We start from the raw sequence: 26,562 nt of genomic DNA, 5'->3' as shown, positions 1-26,562 counted from the left end.
TGCGCGTCTGCCGCCGCCGCCGCCGCCGCCGCCGTTGCCGCCGCCGCCGCCGCCTCCCAGCCTCCGCCATGGACCTGTTCGGGGACCTGCCGGAGCCCGAGCGCTCGCCGCGCCCGGCTGCGGGTAAGCGGGTGGCCGCCCGGCCCGTGAGGAGAAGGAGGGTGGGCGGGCGGGCGTGCGGGCGGCGGCCTAGAGGCCGCGGCGCCTGAGGCGGCGGCGGGGACGCGGGAGGGCGAGCGCGGCCTGCACCGGCGCGGGGAGCTCGCGGTCTCCGCCATGTTCGCTGCGCAGGAGGAGGGGACCGCGGCTCGGGCACCTTTGTGTGCGGCCCACACGTGTGGCCGCCGCGGCCCGCGCACCGCCGCCGCCGTCCCCTCACGGGAGCCGCGCGGCGGGTCCTCCGGCCTGCGTCCGAACAGCTCGCCGTGTGGGCCGCGTCGTTCCGGGCGCGCTCCCAGTTCTGCGTGTTCTTCGGCTTTGTTTTTCATCTCTATCCCGGAGATGGAAGTGGTCGCCGACTCAGTCCTTGTGGTTGTGAGGCCAGAAGAGGAGGATTCCTTCTCTCTGCTCCTCTCGTCGGATCTAACGATTCATGGTACTTTTTGTTTTTTCCGGGGCCCCGGGAAGTGCCCGCTCTCCCCGGAGTGGAGGGCGTTAGCCCAGGCCCGCTCCCCTGCCGGCCCCCGACCTCGGCCGCTGTGCCGGGTCCTTCCTGGAGGCAGCAGCGCGGGGACCGCACGGTTGCTCCTGTGTGTCCAGCGGGTGACGGCCGCGCCAGGTTGAGGTTGGCAAGACTTGTGAATGTTTTCAGGGGCGAGCTACGCAGCTGGGTGCTGTGGCTTAGGGCTTTCTTCACGAGCCCAGCTTGGTGGCAGAAAACATGGAAAACCCTAAAAACGCATTCAGACTCCAGGCTCCCCGCAGCGCGGGGTCTCAGCCTGAGAGCCGGCGGGGGGCGGGGGGCCCGCGTCCGCGCTAGGGGATCCGCGGGCGATTTGGGACCGCCCGGCGCGGGTCTGCAGAGCCTGGTTCGGGAACTCCCGTCGCAGTAGGGGAAGGGGAAGGTGACTGACGCCCTGCCTTTGCTTTCCAGGAGCCTAATTCTGCATGCAAGTGATTAAAATTGAGCATGGCTAAGGTTAACGCCTGTGGGAAACGCTGAGTGTCCAGAGGAGCGACGTTTGTAGTCGGTGGACAGAGAGTGGGGAAGGAGGTGGTGCTGGAATCTGGTCTCGGAAGATGGGTAGACTTGGGATTTGCAGAGACTCTAGGCAAGGGGACGGTGTGCTCTTTGGGGAACGTTGCGTTCTCTAGTTGGCCTGGGCGTACCAGCGTGGAGGGCTCCTGTGACATGGGGCCCTAAAAAGCCCCCATTGAAGGGGTTGTTGCGCCCTCCATGGGGCCTGGATTCTGGCTTGTCACACGTGGACCACCAGGCCGGCCAGTCTTTGTCGGGCCATTATTCCCAGTAACGGTGCCATGACTTTTCCCTACCAAACGTTCATCTTGTGGATTGTTTCTCAGATTTGTTTTCTAGATTGTTCTAGGTACGGGTGAAAACTCTGGCTTGTGTATGCACTCCTCCTTACTCTGTTGATGGAGTATAACCTCTATCTGAATATGTTTGGGGCAGCGTTTGGATTCGCAGATGTGCCTGTGGGCCTGTCATTTTCTTGAATCGCAAAGGGACCCTTGAAATGATACAAAACTTGACAACTCGTACAGGTTGGTGCTTGGGAGGGCACATCCAGCCCTGGCTGAGATGACAGGGTGGCAGGGGTGCTGCGTGAAGTTAAAGCGCCCCCTTCCCTGAAGCGTGGATTCGTGAACTGCTCCCTGCCTGTGGGGAAGGCACTGACACTGTCACAGGTCCTGCTTGGCTGAGTGTATGTTTTTAAATAGCCTTAAAAACAAAGAAGGTGTGCTTTCTGAATTTGTAGATGACAGAAGGCTGAGAGGGATAAGTACTAAAGTGAGTGACTATCTTGACAGGTATTTAGTTCAGACCAACAAGATGAGTCTTAACCGGTTAAAAAAGTCATTTGAACAGAACAGAATCTGATTTCACGATTTCGTGGAAATGCTTTGATTTTTGAAAAACTTAATTCAAAACGTCATACTTTTTGTTTCCGAAAAATTGATGATTGACAAAATTGAACATAGAGTGAATGAAAGGAAAATAAAGTTGGTTTCATGAAGTGGATGGAGAGATGAGGCTAAATCGCACCATCATGACCCTCACAAAGGATGTGCAGGTGCCGCCAATTTCTGAGCTAATTCAGGGAACGATGAAAGACCTAGACACTTCCCGCAGTCCCCAGAAAGAGTTGTTCCAGACATGTTATCAGACTGTGTGGTTTCTGATCCCAACTCTGGTCTTGCTGTCTTCTGTGGCTGTTCTGCTTCTGGGAGACATGAGTGTTGCCTCCTCCTGTTAGCCCACAGGTTAGAAAGGGCGCTGTGTGTACAGTATTTAGCACAGGTAGAGCACGAGGTCTGCGCTTAGTAGATGCTAGTGCCTAGTAGATGCTGCTCTTATGAGTTAACTTTCACAGCCATTCAAAAGGGGGAAAAAATGCACTCTTAAATGGATTTTGTGAAAACACTAAGTGTCCAAAGGGAGGAAGTATCACATTCCTCAGATCGCATCAAGTGTATTTTATTTAGTTCTTTGATTTTTGTTTTAAACATCACATCTAATGTTCCTACCCCAAGCCTCTTAATTTTTATGGTCTGAAGAAAAATGTGGAAAGAACGCATTAAATGTTTTCAGATTTTGTGCTAAATTAGGAGTTTTCATCCCAGCCCCTAACATGTTTTGACTGCTGAGTGAAATCAAGCTTTTTATATACAGTATATATAGCTTACCTAAAAAAGGAAGTATGTTTGTTATTATCAGATAGAAATGGAATTTCTCTGGTACATCATACTCATAAAAGTGCTGACTTGATGTCTTTAAAGATTGACAGCTTATATTTGGCAGTCCAAACAAGTTAAAGGTGTCCTGGTTTAAAGTTGTTTGGGCAGTAACCTGGTTTCAGTTTTATAGGGTGGGTCTTTCACTACACTAGTACACTTTAAAGCCGATCGTCAGCTGTCAGGGACTAAATAAATATTTGCTTGGCAGGCCATCTTCAAAATATTTCCTTTTAGAAAATTGGAGATCTAAATATAAAACAAAGGCTACCATATTAGAAAAAACTTGGACTAATTGTAAAACTTCAGGGTTAATAAGAAAAAACTCAAGTCATAAAAATTAGAATGGATTTAGCTATGTAAAAATAAAAAAGTTTCTGCAGGCAAAATAGCACAAAGGCAAAAGACAGACTGAGAGAAAGTAGTTGTGGTACACATTACTAAAGGTTACTATCCCTAGTAAGGGAAAGGCACAGATAAATTAATTTTAAAAAGAGATGACCCGTTAGAAAAATGGTCAAAGGATGTATCCTGACAGTTTATAGAGGAAGAAATGCAAATGACCCATCAACCAGATGCTCAGCTTCCTCCGTCACTGGAAAGGAATAGCAAATCACTGATGTGCCATATTTTTCACCCATCAGATTTAAAAATTGGCAAGATGGTAATGAGGATGTGGAGAAATGGACATTCTCATAAAGTGTGTTGGGGGTGAAAGTTACCACAACTTTTTTTGGAACAAATTTTGGCATTTGTCAGATTTATTTATTTACCCTTTGCCCAGCAGTTAGCAGATAAAATAAGGATATAAGCCTAGGGTTGTTTATTGTGGCATTATTTGTCATGTAAGAAACCAGAATCATGCTGCATGCCCATCAGTAAGGGAACCAGACCAGGTGAGTGGCAGTGCTTCCCATAGAGAATAGTGGGCGGCTGTTGAAAGGAATCGTCAGACCCAGTGTGATGGCTTACGTGAATAATGATATATGTAGAGTGTTCTATATAGTACACTTCTACCTTTTAAAAATTAAAATGCACATACACAAGTTCATGAGCATAAAGGAAAATGGAAAGTATACACTAAACTGTTACGGTGGTGGGGAGGCGGGGCCCTTTTCTAATACGTCCGTGGTATTTGGAAAACATGTACAGTAGTCCCTCAGTATCTGTGGGGGATTGGTTCCAGGATCCCCTTCGGATACCAAAATCCGAGGATGCTCAAGTCCCTTATATATCAATAAAATGGCCTAGTACAGTGGCCCTCCATATCCACAGGTTCCACATCCTCGGATGAGGAGGTCAACTGTGTCCCATTTGTAGTTGAAAAGAAAATCCGGGTATAAGAAGCAATTTAGGCAAAATATTTAAAAGCTTGTTGTTGCTTTACTGTACGTAGCAACTTATAGCTAATCTGAATATAATCAGCCCAAGAATATTTTTCTCAGCATAGTATGTAACTTTCAGTAGACTTAGCTTCAGAATGTAGGTAACTTAAAAACAAAAAAAACCCAAAGAAACACAGCAACCTAGATAAGATTAACTGTACTGAAAAACTTGTTTTCTGTCTTGTTTCTTTCTTTATGAGAGTTCTTATGTTTAGAACTCAGGGGCCTCTTCCAAAGTTTAGGGTCAAGGTCACACTTGGTCCAATGATTGCAGCCCCAAATACTTTGAATTACTATTTATCCAAAACAGAATGTAAGGTTCTGGCTAACCAGAAGTTCCCTTTAGAGCATCTGTGACCTACAGATTGTTGTTAAAGAATCCAGATGCACGCTATTCTAACTCTGACCCTTTTGATGATGCAAAAAGGTGTTCCAGAGATCTTACAGAGCCTCGGGATTCTCTTTGTGGGGTTGTGTAAGGGTTCAATGAGATGATCTTTGTGAAGTTCCTAGAACATTATGGGGTAGGGGCAGTGTAGCACCTCTCCAAGAGCATGGGCTGGGAAAGCAGGCTGCCTGGGTTTGGATCTCCACACCTCACTGGCTCTCTCTTGGACAGTTATTTAACCTAAGTGCCTCAGTTTCCTTATCAGTAAGTTACAGTAATAATAGTACCCACCTCATAAGATTATTGTGAGGATTAAATCCATTAAAATATGTAGAGCACTAGAATAGTTCCTGGCAGGCAGCGAATGTTAATTATCATTTATATAAGCCATTTTCAGTTGTGGCCAACAAAAATATGAGATGATCTCATTGTGTTTAATTGAAATACCACTCACAGTATTCCAGAGTGACAGAGGAGAGGAGAGGCTCATTCTATTCAGCATGGGAAGATAAGCCCTTCTCTGGGGCTGGTGGTAGGTTTGGGGAACTGACTTAGACTGAGTTGTCGCCAAAGGAGAGAGGCCAGGCTAGTGCTAAGCTGGAAACTCTATTATGAGGAATGCTTGCCAGGACCGAAAATGTATTACTACCTGGGTAGAAGAGGACTTTGCCCCATTGGACATTGGATTTGGAAAGACCCTAACCCTAACCATTTAATTCAAAAATTAAAATCGGACCCTGCGTAAGTGGAAGGGTTGGTTGTCTTCAGGTTGGCCTCCTCCCTATAATGTCCCCCTCTCCCAAGTTGCCTGGTGCTTTGGCCCCGCTGAATCCAGTGTGATTGTTCTGGGTCATCCTATTAAGTTTTTTTTGTTTTTTTTTTTTAAATTAATTAATTAATTAATTAATTTTTTTTGCCGCGTTGGGTCTTCGTTTCTGTGCGAGGGCTTTCTCTAGTTGCGGCAAGCGGGAGCCACTCTTCATCGCGGTGCGTGGGCCTCTCGCTATCGTGGCCTTTCTTGTTGTGGAGCACAGGCTCCAGACGCACAGGCTCGGTAGTTGTGGCTCACGGGCCTAGTTGCTCCGCGGCATGTGGGATCTTCCCAGACCAGGGCTCGAACCCGTGTCCCCTGCATTGGCAGGCAGATTCTCAACCACTGCGCTACCAGGGAAGCCCCCCTATTCAGTTTTGAGTCTGTTAGAATGGGCATGTTGATGCTTAGACCAATACAGTTTGAGTTTCCCTTGGAAGTGGCTTGCTAGAATATTAGCAATTCTTGGAGGAGGATTAATACAGTGAGTAAATGGTTATCCTAAATGCCTTTTAGTGTCCTCCTAATGCTGTTTTTTGGATACTTCCCACAGAGTCTTTATGTCACTTGTGAGAAAAATGAAAGTATTTGTAATTACTTAATGTCTTTAGGGTAATCCTAAGGGATAAAAATTAGTTTATGGAGTAGACATTTCCCATTTGCATTAGGGGTATAAAGCAGAAGAGTTATTTTTTGTTAAATTAGGAATTACCAGGTATTTAATGTACTTCTGACCTAAAGACTCCTGAAGAAATTTCCTTTCTTGGAGTTTATAAATTTTAATTAAAATTTTTACTTTTTTCAAGAAGTAAAATTGATACCCAGCTCATTTCTAGGCAGAAAGACAATATGGATGAAACTTTTGGAGCATACACGTTGAATTGGTTTTTAAATGAGTACATTTCTGTACTTGAACTCAGAGGAAAAAGATCAGTGTGTTGAACTTCATAGGACGTGGATGTCCACACCTTCATCTTTAGCCCTCAGTTTCCCCCATGTTCCTGTGGGCCAGTTCATGTATTTCATAGCTTCAACAGAAATTTTGGGGAAAGCTGGAGAAGGAATAATAGTTAAATTTTATGTGGAAAGGGATAATTGAGTATAAAACATTTCAGATAAGTACTTTTGGTAGGTAAATCTTTAGGTTTTTAGATAGAAAGTTTCCTGGCTTCCTCCTGAGTTTACCTTGGAGTATCTGAAATCCCTCATTTTCTTCATAGATATTTATTGAATTGGGCACTGTGCTGGTGATGCCAGGTTAAGGCAGATTGGCTTCCCTCAGGCCTCTCACCATCTCTGTGCTCCATGTGTTTAAGATTCTCCCTGGTGGTTAATTCAGAATGGTACTGAAATAGGATTTTTAAGACCTGTAGATCTTTGAGGAGTCCCTTTATCTCCGAAGTTCTGTATTGAGGTACCAAGATAGAATTATTGTTTTGCTCTAGAGTCAGTTTTTTCTTCCCAGGATTCACTTTTAAAGAAAGATTTTAAAATATTTGTTCAATAGTGAAATTATCCAAAAAAAATATTTGTTTCCCTCAAAACACCCAATAGCCCTTAAAACGCCTGTTGGGTCATCTTTCATTGCTTGTAGTATATGTTGACTGTAACTTTTGGAAACAAATGTCTGTATTAAATGGCTGTCAAGAAAATATTTTTTTAAAGTAAGGTTTGTCCAGCAGTGGGGAGAAGATTTGAATTTAATAGCAAACTTAAAGATCTCCCCCTTTGAATCCCATCTGGCCAACGACCAAATGCTCTCTAAGCAGGTGTTCCGTGTTCTAGGGAAAGAAGCTCAGAAAGGATCTCTGCTCTTTGATGATCTCCCTCCGGCCAGCAGTACTGACTCAGGTACAGTCTTCAGGCTCTCCCAGGTGTGTGTCAACATGTCATCCTGGGATTGTAGTTGTCTCAATCTTTTTCCCTTTCCCCCATTTTCAACACACAGATGTTTTAGGTGTTGGACTGTCTTAAGTTTTGAATCCATGGCATCAGGTAAGGCAGAAAAATCCGCTAGTCGCTAGCCCTGAGAAACTGCATAAAAGTGTTGAGCAGTTTTCTCTGGTTCATTTGAGTGTTTAATATACTAGCTGGAATAAGATTTAACTCTTTAAGACAGATTTTTTTGTTTCCTTTGAAATGATAGGACTTTAAAATAAAATAGGTTCAAGACATTATTTAGCACAGTATGAGTTGCCACTGGATTGACACAAGAGTTTTGAGTTTATTTCAATGACCTGTGTAGGTGTCCTGGTGGGATGGATTCTGAAACTTAAGCTTCCTCCTGGTTTTGTGGGCTCACTCGGTGTTCTGCTGTGTTTCAGGATCGGGGGGACCTTTGCTTTTTGATGATCTCCCGCCAGCCAGCAGTGGTGATTCAGGTAAGTGGTAGGGAAAAATGTCCAACGTGCTGATGGAAATAATATGTAGTATTTTACCCGTACGTAAAATTTATTTATTTATAGCTTGTAACAAGCCTTAGGATGACATTAAATCATAATACAACATAAGGTTTATTAAAACTAAATAGATACCAGGAATTTCTTGGCAGTCCAGTGGTTAGGACTCAGTGCTTTCACTGCTGGGGCCAAGGTTTGATCCCTGGTTGGGGAACTAAGTTCCCGCCAAAAAAAGAACCTAAATAGATACCATTAGGTAGGAGCAAAAAGACACTTAAATGCTACAGCACCTTTTGGTGATTATCTTTTACTTCTTGGGGTTTAGCCTCTTGCAACTGACTTTTAAGAAGTGAGAGTCCAATAATTTACTTTGGTCTCTGTTATTAACGTTTAAAAGAAAATCTCAGTCTGTCATTCTGGTTTTGCCTTGTTATATTCCTGACAGACCCAAATGTATCCAGCAGAAGTGTCTGAATATATGAAGTACAGTTAAAATATTTTCAGTATTCCTGATAAATAAGTCATCTGTTTTATGCCACTTAACATTAAAAAGAATTTTGATTTTAAGAAAATGAAGTCAGAATGACACTGCTTTACTGACTGGTACAGACCATGTGAAGGAATTTGAATTCTTGAAATTCAAGACCTTAGTTAATTATTTTCCAGTCAGTCCTTTTATGTTCTCAAGATTCTTTTTATTGATTTGATTTCATTTTTGTCAAGCCTGTTAACATTGGCTCTACCTGTTCCTGTAAATGTTTAACTTTTCCTTTTATGTCCCAATTACACAGAAGGGGAAAACAGAGCCGATTCTTCTAGGTTGTCATATATGACGAATGCATTATTCCACTAACTGAGAACTTCTCACATGGAATTCCCCCAAAGGGTGGGGGAAAGTAGGGCAATGGTGGGGGACAGTGGGGATGCAGGCTGTCCTTTTTCATGTGCAGTTATCCGCTAGTGTAAAAAACCTTCCTTATGTTGTCAAATAGAACACTTGCTGCTTTTCAAGTATATTTTTTGTATTATTAATTCTTTACCATAAATTCATTGGACTTAGTCTAGAAAGTATGGATTAAATTAGGTATCATTCCTGTATTTAGAAAAAGTATCACAATCATCTTACATAAGAAGTCTCAGATTTTCAGTCTATGTATCCATACCAAAAAATTACAGCATTCTCATACAATTTACCCTAAAACCTTCCCAGTAAAGGCAGTGCACTTAGTTAAAATGAAAGTTAACGTGTGCAACTAGGGCTCTTAACAGATTTAATTTAAAAAAGGAAGATTCAGCATAGTTACGTCTTAGTTATCCACAGGGCAAAAGGCAGTAAACTAGTGACGACTTAGAAGACGTCAACACCATTGTTAACAAGCTTGATTTTTTTTTTTTTTTTTGGATATAGAAACCAATCTTGTATCCAGTATTTAGGCTTTCTTGAGAAGACATATTTTTCTTCTCAAGCAGGCAAGAGACATTTACAAAAATTGACTGCATTCTAGGCCATAAAGTAAGTCCCAATAAAGAATCATCTTCATACGTAGACCACATTCACTGATGACAATGTGATTCACTTAGAAGTCAATAACAGTTTAAAAAATTTCTCTGTTTTTCAATTTAAAAGAAAGGAAGATTCTTTTACATACACATTGGGAAAACTGGAACACAAACAGTAAGTGACAGGAGGCTAATGAAGAGACCATTGGGAAATCCGTGACATTGTCCCAGTTAATTTGCCTTCTATGTGGGGTGGGATGTGTGTGTTATACTGTTGCAGAAATCTGTCCTTCGCAAGTAATTGACCCTTCTTGAGGGCAGAGACATTTCTTTCCTTTTTTCTTCTCAGTACTCAGAAATGTCTGGCAAAGAATAGTTGAATGAATAATAAATGGTTGCATGCTTTTATACCTAAATGCAGAGAATACTTAGGGCCATTTATTGGATACTTGATGGACCAGGCACTGTGATGAATGCTTTACATACCTTCTCCCCAGCAGTTTTCAAACAACCCCCTGAGAGGACAGTATTCGCCCTGTTACGGGTGAAGAAACTGAGGCTGGAAGGTTAAGTAACTTGCCTTAAGGGCACACCCCTTGGAAGTGGCAGAACTGAGATTTGGAACTAGACTTCTGTTGTTCCAAAATGCATACACACTGCAGGTGCTCTTAGCTCTGGCTTTGAATACAAATTCGTCCCTTTGCAAGTGGGAATGGCTTCAGCAGTCCTATTTTGCTTTCAGGATCCATACAGTTCTTAAAGCCTGATGTTTATTTTAAGCCTTTTTTGGCACTTGTTACTTTTTTGAACTGGTTCAGGACATTTCACTTTGCAGATTTTGGAAACTTATTTATAAGTAAGGGCTTGTGGATGTAAAACATCATGTATGTGCCATAGTCCCAAGATATGAATGTGTATTTTTACCACCGAGAAGCCTCTCTTGCATGTCCTCTTATGCCAGTCTGAGCAGGGCCTGGGTCTTAATTTGTGGTCTCCCACTGTGGGTGCCCAGGCACTGCCCCACCCCTCAAAGTCATAGCCGTGACTGCTGTGCCTCTCTCTCTGCCAGGCCTCTCTCAAATGTCTTTTGTCTCTGAGGGCTGGGAGGGAGCCTGGTGTGCTAGGGACTCTTACCGTCTACAGCTGTGTTTCTGTCTGGCTTTGACTTTATATTTCCAGGTTCTCTTGACACTTCGATACCCCAGGTGGTAAAGAATGAAGGGAAAGGAGCTAAGAGAAAAACCTCTGAAGAAGAGAAGAATGGCAGTGAAGAGCTTGTGGAAAAGAAAGTTTGTAAAGGTTTTCAGACAGTTTGAAAACAAATGTATTAGACTTCATATTGTAAAACAACCCAGAGCAAAAAACAAGCTCAGCTTTCCGACGATAATATTGGATTGGCCAAAAAGTTCGTTCAGTTTTAAGTAAAAATAAAAGACATTTTTCATTTTCACCAAGAACTTCATTGAACAATGTATTCATTAACTGAATGACCTTTTTGGCCAACCCAATACTTCCTTTTTATGTCTGTATTTAAGAAGTGGATAGGGTTTCTTATTTGCAAACGGATTTCCAAGTTTACTTTTGCTTCCCTTCTCTCTTTGCCCTCCATGTACATCTGTTACCTTTGGTCAGATAGGAAACCTGAATTTGTCCTTCAAGGGTTAAAAACCACAGGTAGTTCTTAGTTAGCCTTCGGCAGTGAGTGTTTAGCTTATTGGCCCCCCAGTTTCTCTCTGGCCACCTGTCCTTGTCCCCAGCCTGTTGGTCAGCACTTGGGATTCTGTGAATAGCTCAGTAGGCAGGTCCCAAGAGACAGCCCGAGGCTGGAAAAAGCAATTGAAATTTGTAGTCAGCTTTGTAACATGTCACAATGAGTGGGGAAGAAATGAAAAGTATCAGCTAAAGAGAAAAACTGTGGATTTTCACTTATTGCACCGGCCACTTTGTCTTGTGCCATAAGTGATCTCAAGGCAGAGGCTGTAGGTTGCACGTGGAGGTGTGAGAGGACCTGCTCCACCTCTGCTGTGAAGACGTGTGCTCAACTTGGCTTGTCACTGCCTTGAGCCTGGAGAGCACTGTGCCTGCCACCAGCTGCTCTTCAGAAAGTGCTCATTCTATCACTTCTATGGCTCTAGGTGTCAGAAAAAGCTTAAACCATCCATTAAAGAGAAATTTCTGCGCCTCCAGTGAACTCCTTTTTCCTTTCCTTCCTCAGTTAAAGTAAAAGCAGCTGATCTTACCATTTGTTCAAATTCTTCCAGCCTCAAGCATGGAAATATATATTTCCAGTGTATCCAACAGGGCATTAGGGATAAACTCTACTTGCTTGCATTCCTCTAAACTAGGAATTTTTCTGTCCTTATTAAATTATTGACAGACTAGATTTGCACAGAATTCCTTGCCCCAGTTCAAATCCCACTTCTGTGGGATGACAGCACATTCCTTGCTCTGGTGCTTTGACTTAATGCCCTCTCAAGAGCCATTCTGTACTAACTTGCTGTCGTTTGCCGTCTCCTTTCCACTGCTCAGCCTTGCAGAGACCGGCCCTGTCCAACAGTGGTCTGAATCTTGTAACAGACTTGCAGCCCGGGAGATGCCTTGAGGGGTATAGCTTATTTGTTTGCAGCATTAGGGCATTGCTGAGTAGAATAGCCATAGTTCCCTCTCATTTGCTCTGGGAGTAGGGCTTCTGGAGAGAAGGGCACAGTTTTGTATTGGCTTTTTGTTCTCTTTTTCTTAGGCTCTTCAATGATCTTTGGTTTGAAAGGCTATGTGGCTGAGCGGAAGGGCGAGCGGGAGGAGATGCAGGACGCCCATGTCATCCTGAATGACATCACCGAGGAGTGTAGGCCCCCCTCCTCCCTCATGTGAGTGTCTGTGCTCCAGCAGCCTGATGGCATAAAAGTCTCTGTTCTGATGGGAACTTTGGACTGTATCCAGTTTGTATTTATTAGAAAGACATATTTCTTGAGCTGCTTGATACAACATCAGTAGTGCTCAGCTGGGGTTGGTTTTGCCCCCCAGGGACATTTTTGGTTGTCACAGTGGGGGATGTACTACTGGCATCTGGTGAGTGGAGGCCAGGATGTTATCCTGTAGTGCACAGGTTAGCCCTACAACAATTGTCCTGCTGAACTTGAGAAGCCCTGCTAATTGGGAAATGACTCCCTATTTTGGGTCTTGGGGTGTGCTGCTTTCCACCAGTATCTGAAGAGGTTCTGGCAGATAGTATTCTTATTCTTTGACCCAGGAGATAGAGGTAGAAGCTGCTAATTACAGAGGTGAATGGAGATCAGGGAGAGCTAGTGCAGATAGTGAGGGCCCAGAAAGAGAACAAAAAAGCAGAAATGGCACCAAGAAGAAGACAGTGAAAGATTCCTGCAGTTGTACAAACTAAAATGAAGGAAAAGGCATGGAGGAAAAGCCATTGCTCACCAAGAGCAGGAATATGCTTTGGAGTTGCTTTTAAACCCAGGAAAGGGGCTTCAGGAGAGCCCCACAGGGGCAGATATTTTCAGGATAGATTTAATTGAGGAACAGTAAGCCATAACTAGCAAATACTACACTGTAAGATTCTGAGTTATCAACCACATGAAGTTTATTTTTTCATGGCTTGTGATGTCCCAAATTGAAAAGGAATTCCAAAAATGTTCGAAAAAAGAGCAGCTCTGCAGAATAAATATCACTTCTCATAGGCATTTTTGTTCTGTCCTTCTTGAAACAGTTTTTTAATGACATTTATTCTATTTATGTTTTTTGGCAAAACTTGAAAGGGGAATAGGAATGACTAGTAAGATAGGCTTTAAGAATTCTATATTGGTCAAAGTTTGAGCAAGAATTCTGAAATTACCTATTCTCTCTCTCATAGATTTTTTTAAAAATAATTTTTAAAAATATCTTTATTGGAGTATAATTGCTTTACAATATTGTGTTAGTTTCTGCTATACAACAAAGTGAATCAGCTATAACTCTTACAGATATTTTTGACCGTCTTGGATCAGTAACTGTTTATCTGTGTGTTAGTGTTGAAGCTAAATCTGCTTTAAATAGAAAAAAGTTCTGAATTTTAGTTTAGTGAAAAATCAGGGTTAATAGATCTTGATTTTTTAAAACAAGTGTGAGTTTTTAATTCTTAATTTAAAAATGTCACAGAAGTTACTTAAGTGTGTTTGTCTCAGGTAATGTTGATGTTCGCTGTCTGAGAGTTAACAGCTTTTATGGAGAGGAGTAGTCTTTGCCGTGAGAATCTCTCTGACTCTCAGTTCATTGTTCCAGTACCCGGGTTTCATATTTTGCTGTTTTCGATGGACATGGAGGAATTCGAGCCTCAAAATTTGCTGCACAGAATTTGCATCAGAACTTAATCAGGAAATTTCCTAAAGGTGAGACTGAGAGCTAAATCGGTTCATGTTCATCTTGGTGTTGGCTGTTTGTGCTGATCAGTGACATGTCACTGGCTTTAGCAAAGAGTCCTTGGTGACTCTAAAAGAGCAGGGCTGAGAGGAGGCGGCTCCGAGGTGAGCAGATGCAGTGGCCGCGCAGGTGTGCCTAGTATGGAACTTCTCGTGTCTCTGAGTGATCGGCCCTTCTTGCGGAATGTCTTTGGGTACAAGTGAGTGTCTTGCCTTTGTGTTTGGGAGACTACTAAAACCAAATGCAGATGGCACTTAAAGGTGAGGAAGTACAGGTTGTTCTTGGTTGTAATACAGAAACAAAATGACAGTGGCGGGAGGATAATCTTCCCCCCTCAAGAGTTTGTTTTCTTTTGTTCCTTCTGTAATAGGAGATGTAATCAGTGTAGAGAAAACCGTGAAAAGATGCCTCTTGGACACTTTCAAGCATACTGATGAAGAATTCCTGAAGCAAGCTTCAAGCCAGTAAGTGTAATAATCACATGAAGACATGTGAGTGGAGTGCGCGTGTTGTTTTCCTAAACGCATTCCAGGCCTTCTACTACAGCTTAATGCTAATGCTCACTGTCTGAAAAGTTCCTATAGCACCAAGTAATCTCTTACAACTTAACGAAATCCGGAACAGGAAAAAGCACATATCAGAGAAACCATCCATTTTTAAAGTGTAAGACACTTCCCATTCAACTCTGGAAATTAGTCTCAACGTGCTAGCATGTTGGTGGTTAACTGTATTTCTGACGTGTTTCCCCCCAGGAAGCCTGCCTGGAAAGATGGGTCCACTGCTACCTGTGTTCTGGCTGTCGACAACATTCTTTATATTGCCAACCTCGGAGATAGTCGGGTATGTGACTCTGGAGCCACCCACTTAGATAACAGCATGTCATATGGGGGAAGAGCTGTAGAAGCACTTGCTGAATAAGATTACAGTGATGATGGCTGGGTTGGAATCTTTCTTCTTGTGGGGTTGCTGCAGGGGGTTCTGCTGCAGAGTTTAAGTTCTGGGTCAGGGAACGGCAGCTAAGCTTGAGGCTGTTTGTTCTCTGGGAAGGCTTATACCCTGTTTGTCAGATACAGAGCTGTGAGTTGGAATTTAATTGGCCTGCAAGTACCTTAAATATTCGTCTTCATTTCTCTGACCTCAGGCCGTAATGAATGAATAACTCAAAAGCTGTAGCTAGAAAGTGCTAGACGATGTGACATATATCCGTTGAGCCCAGTACGCATGGCTGAGGGAGAAACCCGATGATTTCCCACTGATGGCATCCTGTGTCCCAGTCGTGGGGAATGACTCAGAGCTGGAGGGCGGTGCTCTGCAGGGTCTCTGCAGTCCCTCCCACCTCCCCTGCCAGGAGTGGATGTTCACCTCCATTGCCGCTTGCTTTTCAGCCATTCGCCATGCTTGTTCAGCAGCCACTGGACAAAGTGACCTTCCCGCTCTTAATAGCATCTCTTCAGACGTGGAAATAGCTACCCCCCACCCGTGTTGCTTTTAGGGTGATTTATAAATATGTAGCACTAGGAGCTCTGAGCATCACAGATGATAGCCCTGCCCTAGTGGAGTTTATATTCGGGTGATCCTTTAGTGGATCTATCTAGTGGACTGTCTCTTGTACGTAGGTGTTTAGATCAAAGGACTTAAAAAAACAACATGAGTAAAATTGGCCAAAAAAGAGAGACTTTGGAGTCAGGCCCAAGTTTGAGTCCTGGCCTTGCTCTCTGACTCTAGGCACGATGCCTATCCCCTGGGCCTCAGGCTTCCTCCTCTGTAGAATAAGAGGTTTGTCCGGAAGTTACCACACAGTACACATGGTGGCGGGAACCCACGGAGAGGTACTTGGTCAGCCCACCAAACTGCCCTCGTCTTTGCCAGTGTAAACTCTTGGAATGGTAACGCCTAAAGGGGCCTTGGTACTTGTTAGGTCCTCCCTTTCACGTCACAGATGAGAAGATAATGGCCTAGTGAGGGTGAGCAGTGAGCTGTGGTCATCCAGCAGAGTCTGCACCAGAGTTGACACCCAAGCCCGGGGCTTCTCTCCCTGAATTTTTTGTGTGACACCACTTTGCTACTTGTACTTTTGATGCTTGAGCCACTGAACTCAGCAGGAGGCTGAATCTGAAACTCCTTTCTCTTCAGCTGTCAACTTTAGGTGCTGGGCTCATTAAATTTCACAGCCATTGTACTCTCCATCTTCCCAGGCAATCCTGTGTCGTTACAATGAGGAGAGTCAAAAGCATGCAGCCTTAAGCCTCAGCAAGGAGCATAATCCAACCCAGTATGAAGAACGAATGAGAATACAGAAGGCTGGAGGGAATGTCAGGTAACCAGGGAGTGATGGGAACTCCGGGAAGGAGGGTTCACTTATTTAAAAGCAGCCTTGAGACCTCTGAGGGTGGAACGTTCAGTGTCATGCAGTCTTCAGCGTAATGAGACTCTGTCTGAGGTCTAACCTGGTGAAGTCTAAGTAGGTGAACAAGTGTTGTAGGATTTCACCTGTGTCCAAGTGGGAGCAAAAAATGTATGCAAGAAACATGCTTCCCTACGTTTGCAAAAGGAGGAGACCTGTCTCAAATTCAAGTTCACCGTTTGCAGCATTGTCTCTGGTCCTGGTAACTCTCATAAAAGCTGTCATTTGTCACAACCCGGTAAGCTACAGTTTTCGGCAAATTCTCCAGAGAGAACATCTAAAGTGGTTAAGACAGTAAATGTAAGACAGTAGTGTGTGCTGATCACCTCTGGTCTTCCTGTGGAACAACTTATCTAGCCCAGAGGGCCGCTCTTAACCTGGCTGCATCCATGGCAATTCCATTTCATCTCTCTTTACACCTTTGAAGAGTGTGTGCAGGCTCTGGTTTATCATCTGCCATCTCCCAGGTAGTTAAAGGAGGGCTTAAGTCTTTTCTGCACTTTAGGAGAATTATGCCTTAAGGACATTGCATTATGAATTTGATCAGAGGTGTTTTCTGGTTCATCTTACAGTTTGACCCCGTGAGGATTTTGTCTCCTGTTGGAGATAAGGGAGAAGTAATATATCAGTGTAAGAGTGCAGTTATTTGCCCTTGGATGTGTAGTTTCTCTTCTGTTGTTTATTTGGGGCAGTTTTTGTTATTGCTTCAGGCTGTTTCTAGCCAGGGGTGCAAGGATGTCTCTGGAGAGCAGTTAGAATTCTTAGGGTTGGTTAAAAAAACTCCTGGGTTAGTAAAAGGTGATTTGGGTCTTGGTTGTGGCTGTCTACATGAGCATCGACGGAATTGTAGGCTGGGTTCAGACCTTGGCCAGTGCTCTGTGCCTGACTTCTCCCCCATGACTGCTGTGGAAGTTAATGCCCGAGAATGTGACCCCAGTGTTAGTGTCAACATCACCTTTTCTGCCCTTTATTATAACTTTAAAATTCTGCTTTTGCCTGAACTCCTTGAAAAGATTTTGACATTGGCAGTCCTATGGCTGAAAGTAAGATTAGCTGCATTGCATTTACTTCCTGTTTCCCAGTCCCTACTTACTAAGAACAGCATGGGCTTAGGGTGAGTCCCTCAATTTAGAGAAGCGGGGTGGGAGGCTCAGAGACAGCAGGGGCTTTCTGTTCCTGAGCAGCAGGGCCAGGCTGTGGCCCATCTCCTGCCTGAGGCCAGCGTTGGCATGCTTTTTCTTTTCCTCCACCCCCTCCCCCTTTTATTATTAAAATTTTCAAACATGCAGAAAAAATTTTAAGAGTAAACATTTCAATGTCTACCACCTAGATTCAGTAGTTAACATTTTGCCATTTTGCTTTGTCTGTTTATGTGTGTGTTTGGCTGAACTATTTAAAAGTTAGTTGCAGACGTAACACCTAAGAAAATAATAATTCCTTAGGTTGTATTAGGTTATCTAATATCCCGTCTGTACTCGTATTTCCCCAGTTGTCTCCAGAGTGTCTCTGTTTGAAACCAGGGTCTGGTCAGTGTTCGCATCTACCTTGGACTCACATCTTTCCGTGTAGAATCGTCTCCACTTGTACTAGGCTTGGATCATCACTAGTCAGCACTTGTATAGGGTCACCAGTGCTGTTTTTTTCATGGTATCGTTTAAGTTGCTTGTGTGTATTTCTTGTAAACTAGAAGTTAGGTCTAAAGGCTTCTTTAAATTCAGATGAAACATATTCAGCAAAAATATGTGATGGAGGATGCTATGTACTTTTGATAGTCCCTCACTTCAGTAGCCATGTAAGGTCACTGGTGTGATACTGATTCCATGCTGGCTACCATGTGGTGACAACAGATGGCTCCAGAGTGAAAGGACGTGTTTCCGTGTAATCAGCCCATGATCCGGGGAGATAGACTTCAATACCTTGTGAACATTGTGGCCCACCAGCCTTTCAGCTGACGGTTTTAGCATCCCTTAGTGATCCTTGCATGAATCATTTATTTCACAGGGATGGCAAAGATGATCATCTACTTCTGCGCTTCCTTCTACGTGTATTGGCAGGCGTCCTATAAAGAAAGGCTTTCCTTCGTCAATGGGGGATGAACCATAGTTTCTCCCTGAAAGCAGGGTAAATGTTGAATTCTTCAATCACCATTTACAGAGTGAGAGCCACCCACAGTTGTGGAAACTAGTGTTTTCTTTACCTTCTCTGCTTCTCTCCATCCCCTTTTCCTTGCTCCGTGAGTCACCGCAGGTGGCTTTATGTATTCCAGGCGCTGATTCCAGCTGTAGAGGCGGGGTGCTCTCGCTGTTCACATGGCCTCATCTGTGGCCAGTGGGAGGGAGCTTCGGCTTGCTTCAGACACTTCCGCCTTTGTCTTAAAACTGAGCTCCATGTGCTGGGGATGCTTGTTCAACTGCAGCATCATCAGTTCTGCGTCTGTTCTAGGACAGAGCCAGGACACGGACACACACACACACACACACACACGCACACGCACACGCACACGCACACACACACACTCCCTCTCTCTCTCTCTCTCTCTGTCTCTCTCTCTCTTCCTCTCTCCTCTCTCTCTCTCTTTCTCTCTCTCCTCTCTCTCCTCTCTCTCTCCTCCTCTCTCTCTTTTTAGGCTGTGAGCTTAGATTGCTATTTCTCATTCAGATTGGACACTTATAGGGCTTTCTCTTAACTTCTTTGATTAAGTAGTTGTAGTGTCTTCTTTTATGCTGAAAATCTTGGTTCCTAACAACATTAGTATATTTATTTGCCAAAATAGCTTGGAAATCATAGAATCAACAGTATTACTACTAATGAATTTGAGTTCCTTCGTGTTCTCTTATCCTTAGTCTGTGCTTCACTGAGGATATACAGAGTACTGTGTGTAAACATGGAATAATTATTTTCACTGCGGTTTTGTTACAGTCTGGTTATTATGATCATTAGTTTCATTTTGCTTTCAACTTCAGGGCTTTTCCTGATGGTGGGAATGTAAAATGGTGCATCTGCTGTGGAAAATAGTTTGGCAGTTCCTCACAAATTAAAAATAGATCTACCATCACAACATTGTAAATCAACTGTACTTCAATAAAAAATAAATTTAAAAATAAAAAATAAATAGATCTACCATATATGATCTAGCAGTTCCACTCCTAGGTATATATCCCCCAAAAATTCAAAGCAGTGGATTTGAAGAGATAGGCGTGCACCCATGTTCATAGCAGCATTTTTCACAAGAACCAAAAGGTGGAAGCAACCCAAGTGTCCATCCATAGATGAAGTGATGAATAAAATACGGTTTCTCCATACAATGGAAATACTATTCAGCCTTAACAAGGAAGGAAATCCTGTCGCATGGATGAACCTTGAGGACATTTTGCTAAGTGGAATAAGCTAGTCACAGAAGAGTGACTGCTGTATGGTTTCACTTATATGAGGTCTCTGAGTGGTCAGAATCGTCACCAGGGCAGAAAGTAGGGTGGGAGTTGTCGGGGGGCGGGGTGAGGGGGAGTCGGTGTTCAATGGCCACGGAGTTCAGTTTGGGAAGATGGGAAGGTTTTTGGAGATGGATTGTGGTGATGGTTGCACAACAACGTGAATGTACTTAATGCGACTCAACTGTACGTTTAAAAGTAGTTAAGATGGTAAATTTTATGTTACGTGTATTTTTACGACAATTTTAAAAATGAAAAACCCCCCACATTTACATGGTTAATTATCTAAATTAAATAAAAAGCACAGTTAGACATGTTTTCGTCTCTGTTCCCTTCACCCCTATTTCCTGATTCTTTCCGGTGTTTCTTTTTACAAAAATAAGCAAATCCATGTATGTATTTTTATTTTCCTACTTGCTTACACTGAAGGTAGTATACTGTATGCAGCAGTGTGTTACACTCCTTCAGGTGACTTCCTCGGAGAAGGTGAAAACAGTTTTGTGTTTATTTTGCAAGGAAGGCAACTGAACAGCTGAAGGGAAGCTTGCACATGTAGCATTTAGTGTCAGATTCGCAGTACTTTGCTGGTACAGGTCTCTGATGGCAAAAAGAAACAGTTCTGGAATCATACCTGCAGTCTTCTCTGTAGCACCCATCGTGTTAATACACCGGATATTGGCATCTGCAATCTTGGGATGGTCAGAAGAAGATGGAGCTTCCACCTCCCAGCCGTAGCTTGGTGAGCCTGTCAAGACCACTGAGTTCCTGCATTTGCTCACCTGCCGGGGTTGCTGAAGTCCGAGCAGGGTCTGGCTTATCCTCACAGCCAGATTGGCTGTCTCGATGCCTCCCTCTCCGACTGTGAAGGGAGAACCGGAACAGAAAATGGCAGCAAAAAGAGCTACAATCAGGGGACTCTGTTGAACAACTTTCCCAGCAATAGGACAGCAGTTCTCTGATTGCTGGGCAGATGGGAGGAGATGAGGAAGAAAGCAGCACGGAGCAAAAGCTGCTTGAGGGCGGGAGGCCAGGCCGTGGGCGGCTGGTACCAAGGGAAGGCACACGCGTCGCGAGTGCAGACCTCAAAACCCGCTCCCTCCTCAGCATGGTGGTCTTGGGGGGAGAACACTGGGGGTAGCGGGAGGAGAGTGGATTTTCAGCCGTTTGTTGAGGGAGAACCTGCTGCAGGGCACACAGCTTCCTACTGTGCATTTAGGAAGCTGGCCGCGAATCGGGTGCGTGTGGAGGAGCTCTGCTGAGGAGTACTGGAGCAGGCCGGGAAGTGCAAGCCCACAGGTCCACGTGGCTGGTTCTGACAGGCCTCGTCGGGTGGGTCCTGTTCCAGTTGTCACTGACCACGAAGGGCAGGTGGTGTGGCTTTGTGCTCTTGTGATGCACAGCCTTAGCGTTGGCACTGGCCTCCGGAGCTGACTGGCGTCTGCACATGCACGTCTTAGATAGCTTGTCGCACTGAGTGCAGGCAGAGGTGACAGCCAGCTTGCAGCGTCCGTTCCTGAAGTGTAAGTGGCTTTTCCCGGGTCTGCGATTCTGTCCGTTGTTGCTTTCTCCTGTCACTCCAGTAGCTGAGTGAGTGTAAGATTTCCACTCTGTGTAGAACTTGGCTCAGTAAACAGGAATGGAAATGGCAGCTTCTGTGTTGTGGCGCACACATTTTTCTTCATCAGACTCAGGAATTGTTCCACGTTTTTTGTACTGAGTCGTGCTGGTAGTAACTGGGGCTTTGGGACCTGCCATTGTACACCATCTCGTTGAAACAAGCTGGGTTTATGGCTTGGGAGTGGGGTTGGGTGCGTACCAGGCACCCAGTCCCTTGGTCCTGAAGAAGCGCTTTGTTGGCTTCTCGTGGTGCTCGTGCTTTGAGCTGCTTCCTGAAAGGCGCTCTTGAGGCTGAGGGATCCCGCACCCCACCCCACTTCACTCTTCAGCTCGGCTCCTGTGCACTTCGGCCCCTCTTGCTGCTCGTTTTACTATTTGTACTTGAGAAGACTGCTCAGCTCTTCACAGACACTGGCAGAAGTCTTTGTTGCTGGTGATTCAGCTGTGACCACTGGGAGGGTGAGGGCGACTTTGTGGGCACAGTGAAGGGCCAGGAGCCAGGCTGAACTCTGACTCTGAGACAGCAGCCCAGACCCAGGCGAGCAGCTTCTGGCCACGTGTGTCCATCACCCAGCATTTCCAGAGCTTGTTCCATTGTTTGGGAGCCCCGTGGTGACAGTACACCTCCACGCACAGCTTTGCTGTTGGCTGAGTGCTCTGACGCAGCTTGTCGAGCGTGGGTTCTGGTTTTACACGTGAGGGTCTAGATGCTTGGGAGGTTGCAGCTGCCCGAGGTCACACAGCAAGTACACCGCCAGAATTGTCCTTGGGAGTGTCAGGCTAGGGACTGTTTCTCCTGCTGACAGAACTCTGTCTTACAATATGGAGTCTTTGTGTAGGTCACCTTCCCATCTCCCTAGCCCTCATCTAAAAATAGAATGGGTGGAAGTATAATGCTGTGCAGAACACTGCCATTTGTATTTAAGTCACATTAAATCACATTCATACCCAGTGTTAAGAAAACTCGCTTCCAAATCTGGGAATAGTCACTTTCAGGTATTTTCCGAATCTGATTAGAGTGAAATGCAAAATATCCCTTTGTTCCAGCTATTCTTAACTCGGGTGACATGGTTGAATCACCTGAGAAGCTTTAAGATAAAAACAAAGCCAGGTCCCCATCCAATCACGTCTGACCCTGGGCTGTGGGCAAATCAATGGATTAGGCCCAGCGCTGCCATATGCCAGCTAGAGAGGGCGCTGTCCCCATCAGCGTGCTGTTGGGCTGAGGAGCCAGGGGCCGCAGGAGTGTGAACGACCTAGAACAAAGAAGACTCAGCACAAAAATGCTCAGACGTTGCTCTGTATTAGAGGCTAAGAGATGTGGATTCCACAGGTTACATCTTTTACTCTATCCCATTTTTCTGCTTTTAAGATCAGATTCTGAGTACTGTGACCCGTGATCTGTCAGATGGAATCTGAATTTGCTTTTCCCCTCATTTTAGGGACGGGCGTGTCCTGGGTGTGCTGGAGGTGTCCCGCTCCATTGGGGATGGTCAGTACAAGCGCTGTGGGGTCACTTCTGTGCCAGATATCAGACGCTGCCAGCTGACCCCCAACGACAGGTAAAACCTCCCAGAGGCACAGGTGTGCACACACATGGTTTTGTTTCTCTTCTGATTTCTTCCAGTTTGTGTAGTGAACCTGGGGTGGGCAGCCATGTCTCGGGCACTGTGCTAGGCCCTAGAGGTGCGGGGATAAATAAAATACCGTTTCTGCTCTCGTGGGGTCCACCGTCTGCCGGGGGAGCACCTGTGAATGGGCGGTTCCAGTCTAGTGTGTCTTCAGAGTATGGGGTGCTCTGGGAGACTTTGGCCGCGGGGGAAGAGAGACATCCTTGCTGGAGAAAAGAGAAGGGCTTTCTGGCAGAGTGGACACACACAAGGGACAGGATGAAAATGTGGCCAGGCAGGTGCCATAATAGGGAGTCAGGAAAGTGATGGCAGGGTACCTGGGGACAGATTTTAAAGGCCCTGGATTCTTTGCTGAGGAGCTTGAATTTTAGCTCATAATTGGTGGAGAATCGTGGGAGGTTTTTAAGCAGAGTCAAGTTAGGTTGAGAAAGAGACCTCTTGTTTAATTGTTCAGCCCCTAATTCTGAGCTGCTTGAAGGTGAGGCACCATGCCTGGCGCCAGAAGCCCTCAGCAAGTCATTGTTGGAGGCTGGAGTAGGATGGAGCCCAGAGGCCAGTTAGGAACTGATGCACTGGCCCTTGCTGCGGGTGGGGATGGGGGAGGTGAACTAAGGCAGCAGTGGAAGGAGACCGGGGAGGCCAGTGCGAGGGAGGAGCCTTACCCCGGCACCCCGCCTGCTGAGCGAGCGTCTTGGGACACGGCTCCACCAGCTCCTCTCGTTTTCTAGATGATGCCTCAGGGGAGTCTCATCTGTCCCCACATTAGACCAGGCCCCCTGTTTATGTGCTGCTCGGGCTCCCTCTGCTTTGGATCATGGTTCTGTGTTTGTGTGGCCAGTTGCTCAGGGTCTGTCACCTCAGTGGAAGGGGCCGGCACCTGCTTGGACCTGTCCCCTGCTAGGTTCCAAGCATGAACCATGTGCCTGGTAGATACTTGTTGAATGAATGCCCAGTCAAAAGAGGAAAACCAGGACCTGGGTATTAAAATGAGGAGAGAAGGGTGTTAGATCTGTGGGGAAACTGTCCTAGGAGAACCAGAACTGTCTCGTCTCATCCATCATTGTTCAGAAAGACTTTCCTTGGGAAGTCTAGAGGGGGCTTTGAAAGGGAGGTAGTCCTGTTCTCAGATGGTGAAAGTGGAAGGTGGTTCTCCCTTTACGTGGGGAGTGAGTGCTTGAGAACATTACTTAAGTCCATAAACTCTCAGTTTTATTGGGTGGGCCAAAAAGTGCCTTCGGTTTTTTAAGTAAAAATAAAAGCCACATTTTTCATTTTCACCAAGAACGTTATTGAACAACGTATTCACCCTTTTGTTCCACTACCTTCTGCCATTTTTCAGGCAACTTCACAATCCCATCTTCCCAAAACTTTTTATCTTTTTGAGCAAAGAACTGTTCCAGGGGCCTTTTACAGTCTTCCAGGGAATTGACATTGTTTTCCATTGAGAGAATTTTGTAAAGACTGAAATAAATGGAAATCTGAAGGTGCAATGTCTGGTGAATACGGTGGATGAATCAGAACTTCCCAGCCAAGCTGTAACAGTTTTTGCCTGGTCATCAAAGAAATATGCAGTCTTGCGTTATCCTGATGGAAGATTATGCGTTTTCTTTTGACCAATTCTGGACGCTTTTCGTCGAGTGCTGCTTTCAGTTGGTCTAATTGGGAGCAGTACTTGTTGGAATTAATCGTGTGGTTTTCCAGAAGGAGCTCATAGTAGCGGGCTCCCTTCCAATCCCACCATATACACATCACCTTCTTCGGATGAAGACCGGCCTCTGGTGTGGTCGGTGGTGGTTCATTTCACTTGCCCCACAATCTCTTCTGTTCCACATTATTGTCACTTTTCATCGCCCATCATGATTTGTTTTAAAAACGGAACATTTTCATTACGTTTCAGTAGAGAATCGCATGCGGAAATGTGGTCAAGAAGGTTTTTTTCGCTTAACTTAACATGGAACCGAAACATCAAAGCGATGAACATAATCAAGCTGGTGCAAATGATTTTCAGCACTTGATTTGGATATTTCGAGTATGTCGGCTATCTCCAGCGTGGTATAACGTTGATTGTTCTCAATTAATGTCTCGATTTGATCACTGTCTACTTCAACTGGTCTACCTGACCGTGGAGCAGCGTCCAGTGAGAAATCTCCAGCACGAAACTGCACAGACCACTTTTGACACGTTTGATCAGTCACAGCACCTTCTCCATACACTGCACAAATCTTTTTTTGCATTTCAGTTGTGTTTTTACCTTTCTTCAAATAATCATAATATGCCGAAAATGTTGCTTTTTTTCTCCCATCTTCACTGTTAAAACGGCTATACAAAAATTCACCAATTTTGATGTCTTTTTTTAAATGTACGCTGATATGACAGCTGTCACATACAGTCTAACAAAATTGTTTCGAATGAAGTTAAAGACAACTGAGTGCTACTAGAGCCATCTTAACAGAAAAAAACCGAACGAATCTTTTGGCCCACGCAGTATGTTTGGGAGATGGCTCGAGAAATGTGGTGATAGAAATTTAGAATGTATTTATCGTAACACCTGATGGATTTTATTCGGTGATTTTCCTAGAGTTTGTCTAAGAAGTGGATTTGGGTTAATCCATAATTTTGGGGGAACAGAGTAGTCCCAATTTTTTTTTTTTTTTTTTTTTTTTTTGCGGTACGCGGGCCTCTCACTGTCGTGGCCTCTCCCGTTGCGGAGCACAGGCTCCGGACGCGCAGGCTCAGCGGCCATGGCTCACGGGCCCAGCCGCTCCGCGGCATGTGGGATCCTCCCGGACCGGGGCACGAACCTGTATCCCCTGCATCGGCAGGCGGACTCTCAACCACTGCGCCACCAGGGAAGCCCCCCAATTTTGATGTATAACATTTCACCTACAAATATTTTAAAGTAGTTTTAACCTTTGTCTCATAGAAGTTAAATTGGTTTTAAAAAATGTTTAGCCTTTGAGTAATTGGACAGATATTTTTACCTCCACTGTCAGGCCATTTAATAAAGTTTGCTGCTAAAACCCATTTATATTTTTTCTCTGTGTTGTAGGTTTATTTTGCTGGCCTGTGATGGCCTCTTCAAGGTCTTTACCCCAGAAGAAGCCGTGAACTTCATCTTGTCCTGCCTTGAGGTAAGAAGTCTCACAAGGGAGAGGGTGCCAGTCATTCCAGCTGCACTTGGGCTTTAGAGGAGAAGTCCCGAAGCCCCCTTCCTCCCCCATGTTCCCTGTAGTTGGGAGTGGGAACTCCAGCCCGGGGACTCACCAGTCAGTTTGTCCTGCCCGCCCTGATGGGAACTGGGGAGCAGTTCTTCCTCGTGGCAGTGGTGTCTCAGGAGAGTGATGGGGTGCAGGATCCCCACTCACCAGTGCCCCTTTCCTGTCCGGTAGGATGAGAAGATCCAGAGCCGAGAAGGGAAGCCCGCCATGGATGCCCGCTACGAAGCCGCCTGCAACAGGCTGGCCAACAAGGCGGTGCAGCGGGGCTCGGCGGACAATGTCACCGTGATGGTGGTGCGGATAGGGCACTGAGGTGCTGCGGGCCGGAGCGCGGCGTGGTGTTGACTTCCAATGTTCATTTTGTGTGTTGTGCACATTAATGTGTTTCGTGTACTCCTGTGGGATTCCCATGGTTGTAAATAAAGGTTTCGTTTTTTTTTTTTCTAGACTTT

The 26,562-nt window shown here is 45.0% G+C and overlaps 1 protein-coding gene across 7 annotated transcripts; it reads left to right on the top strand.

Annotated features, from left to right (window-relative positions):
* Positions 1 to 26,558, top strand: ILKAP (ILK associated serine/threonine phosphatase). 7 transcript variants are annotated; one of them, XM_028483122.2, is made up of 13 exons: positions 1 to 123; positions 7,286 to 7,351; positions 7,825 to 7,881; positions 9,527 to 9,574; positions 10,579 to 10,698; positions 12,140 to 12,266; positions 13,675 to 13,781; positions 14,183 to 14,276; positions 14,565 to 14,652; positions 16,008 to 16,129; positions 22,704 to 22,823; positions 25,942 to 26,023; positions 26,282 to 26,558. In XM_028483122.2, exons 1-13 carry the CDS (start codon positions 69 to 71, stop codon positions 26,420 to 26,422), a joined length of 1,227 nt encoding a protein of 408 aa, XP_028338923.1. In that variant the 5' UTR covers positions 1 to 68; the 3' UTR covers positions 26,423 to 26,558. The 7 variants fall into 7 exon arrangements, with proteins under 7 accessions (XP_028338923.1, XP_023980402.1, XP_028338937.1 ...); XM_028483129.2 differs by lacking the exon at positions 1 to 123 and adding an exon at positions 1,248 to 1,725; XM_028483131.2 differs by lacking the exon at positions 1 to 123 and adding an exon at positions 7,449 to 7,495 and having other exon boundaries at positions 7,303 to 7,351.
* Positions 26,559 to 26,562: the final 4 nt, after the last annotated feature.

Source organism: Physeter macrocephalus, chromosome 2 (assembly GCF_002837175.3).
Source record: "Physeter macrocephalus isolate SW-GA chromosome 2, ASM283717v5, whole genome shotgun sequence".
Taxonomy (NCBI): Eukaryota; Metazoa; Chordata; class Mammalia; order Artiodactyla; family Physeteridae; genus Physeter; species Physeter macrocephalus.
This window is presented reverse-complemented; position numbering and strand designations above follow the sequence as displayed.

Bases quoted from the DNA above. Each gene is read 5' to 3' on its own strand.
- ILKAP (XM_028483122.2), top strand. From the start codon at position 69: ATGGACCTGTTCGGGGACCTGCCGGAGCCCGAGCGCTCGCCGCGCCCG. The intron at 12,267-13,674 runs GTGAGTGTCTGT...TCATTGTTCCAG, and splicing joins AGGCCCCCCTCCTCCCTCAT to TACCCGGGTTTCATATTTTG. The intron at 16,130-22,703 runs GTAACCAGGGAG...CCCTCATTTTAG, and splicing joins AAGGCTGGAGGGAATGTCAG to GGACGGGCGTGTCCTGGGTG.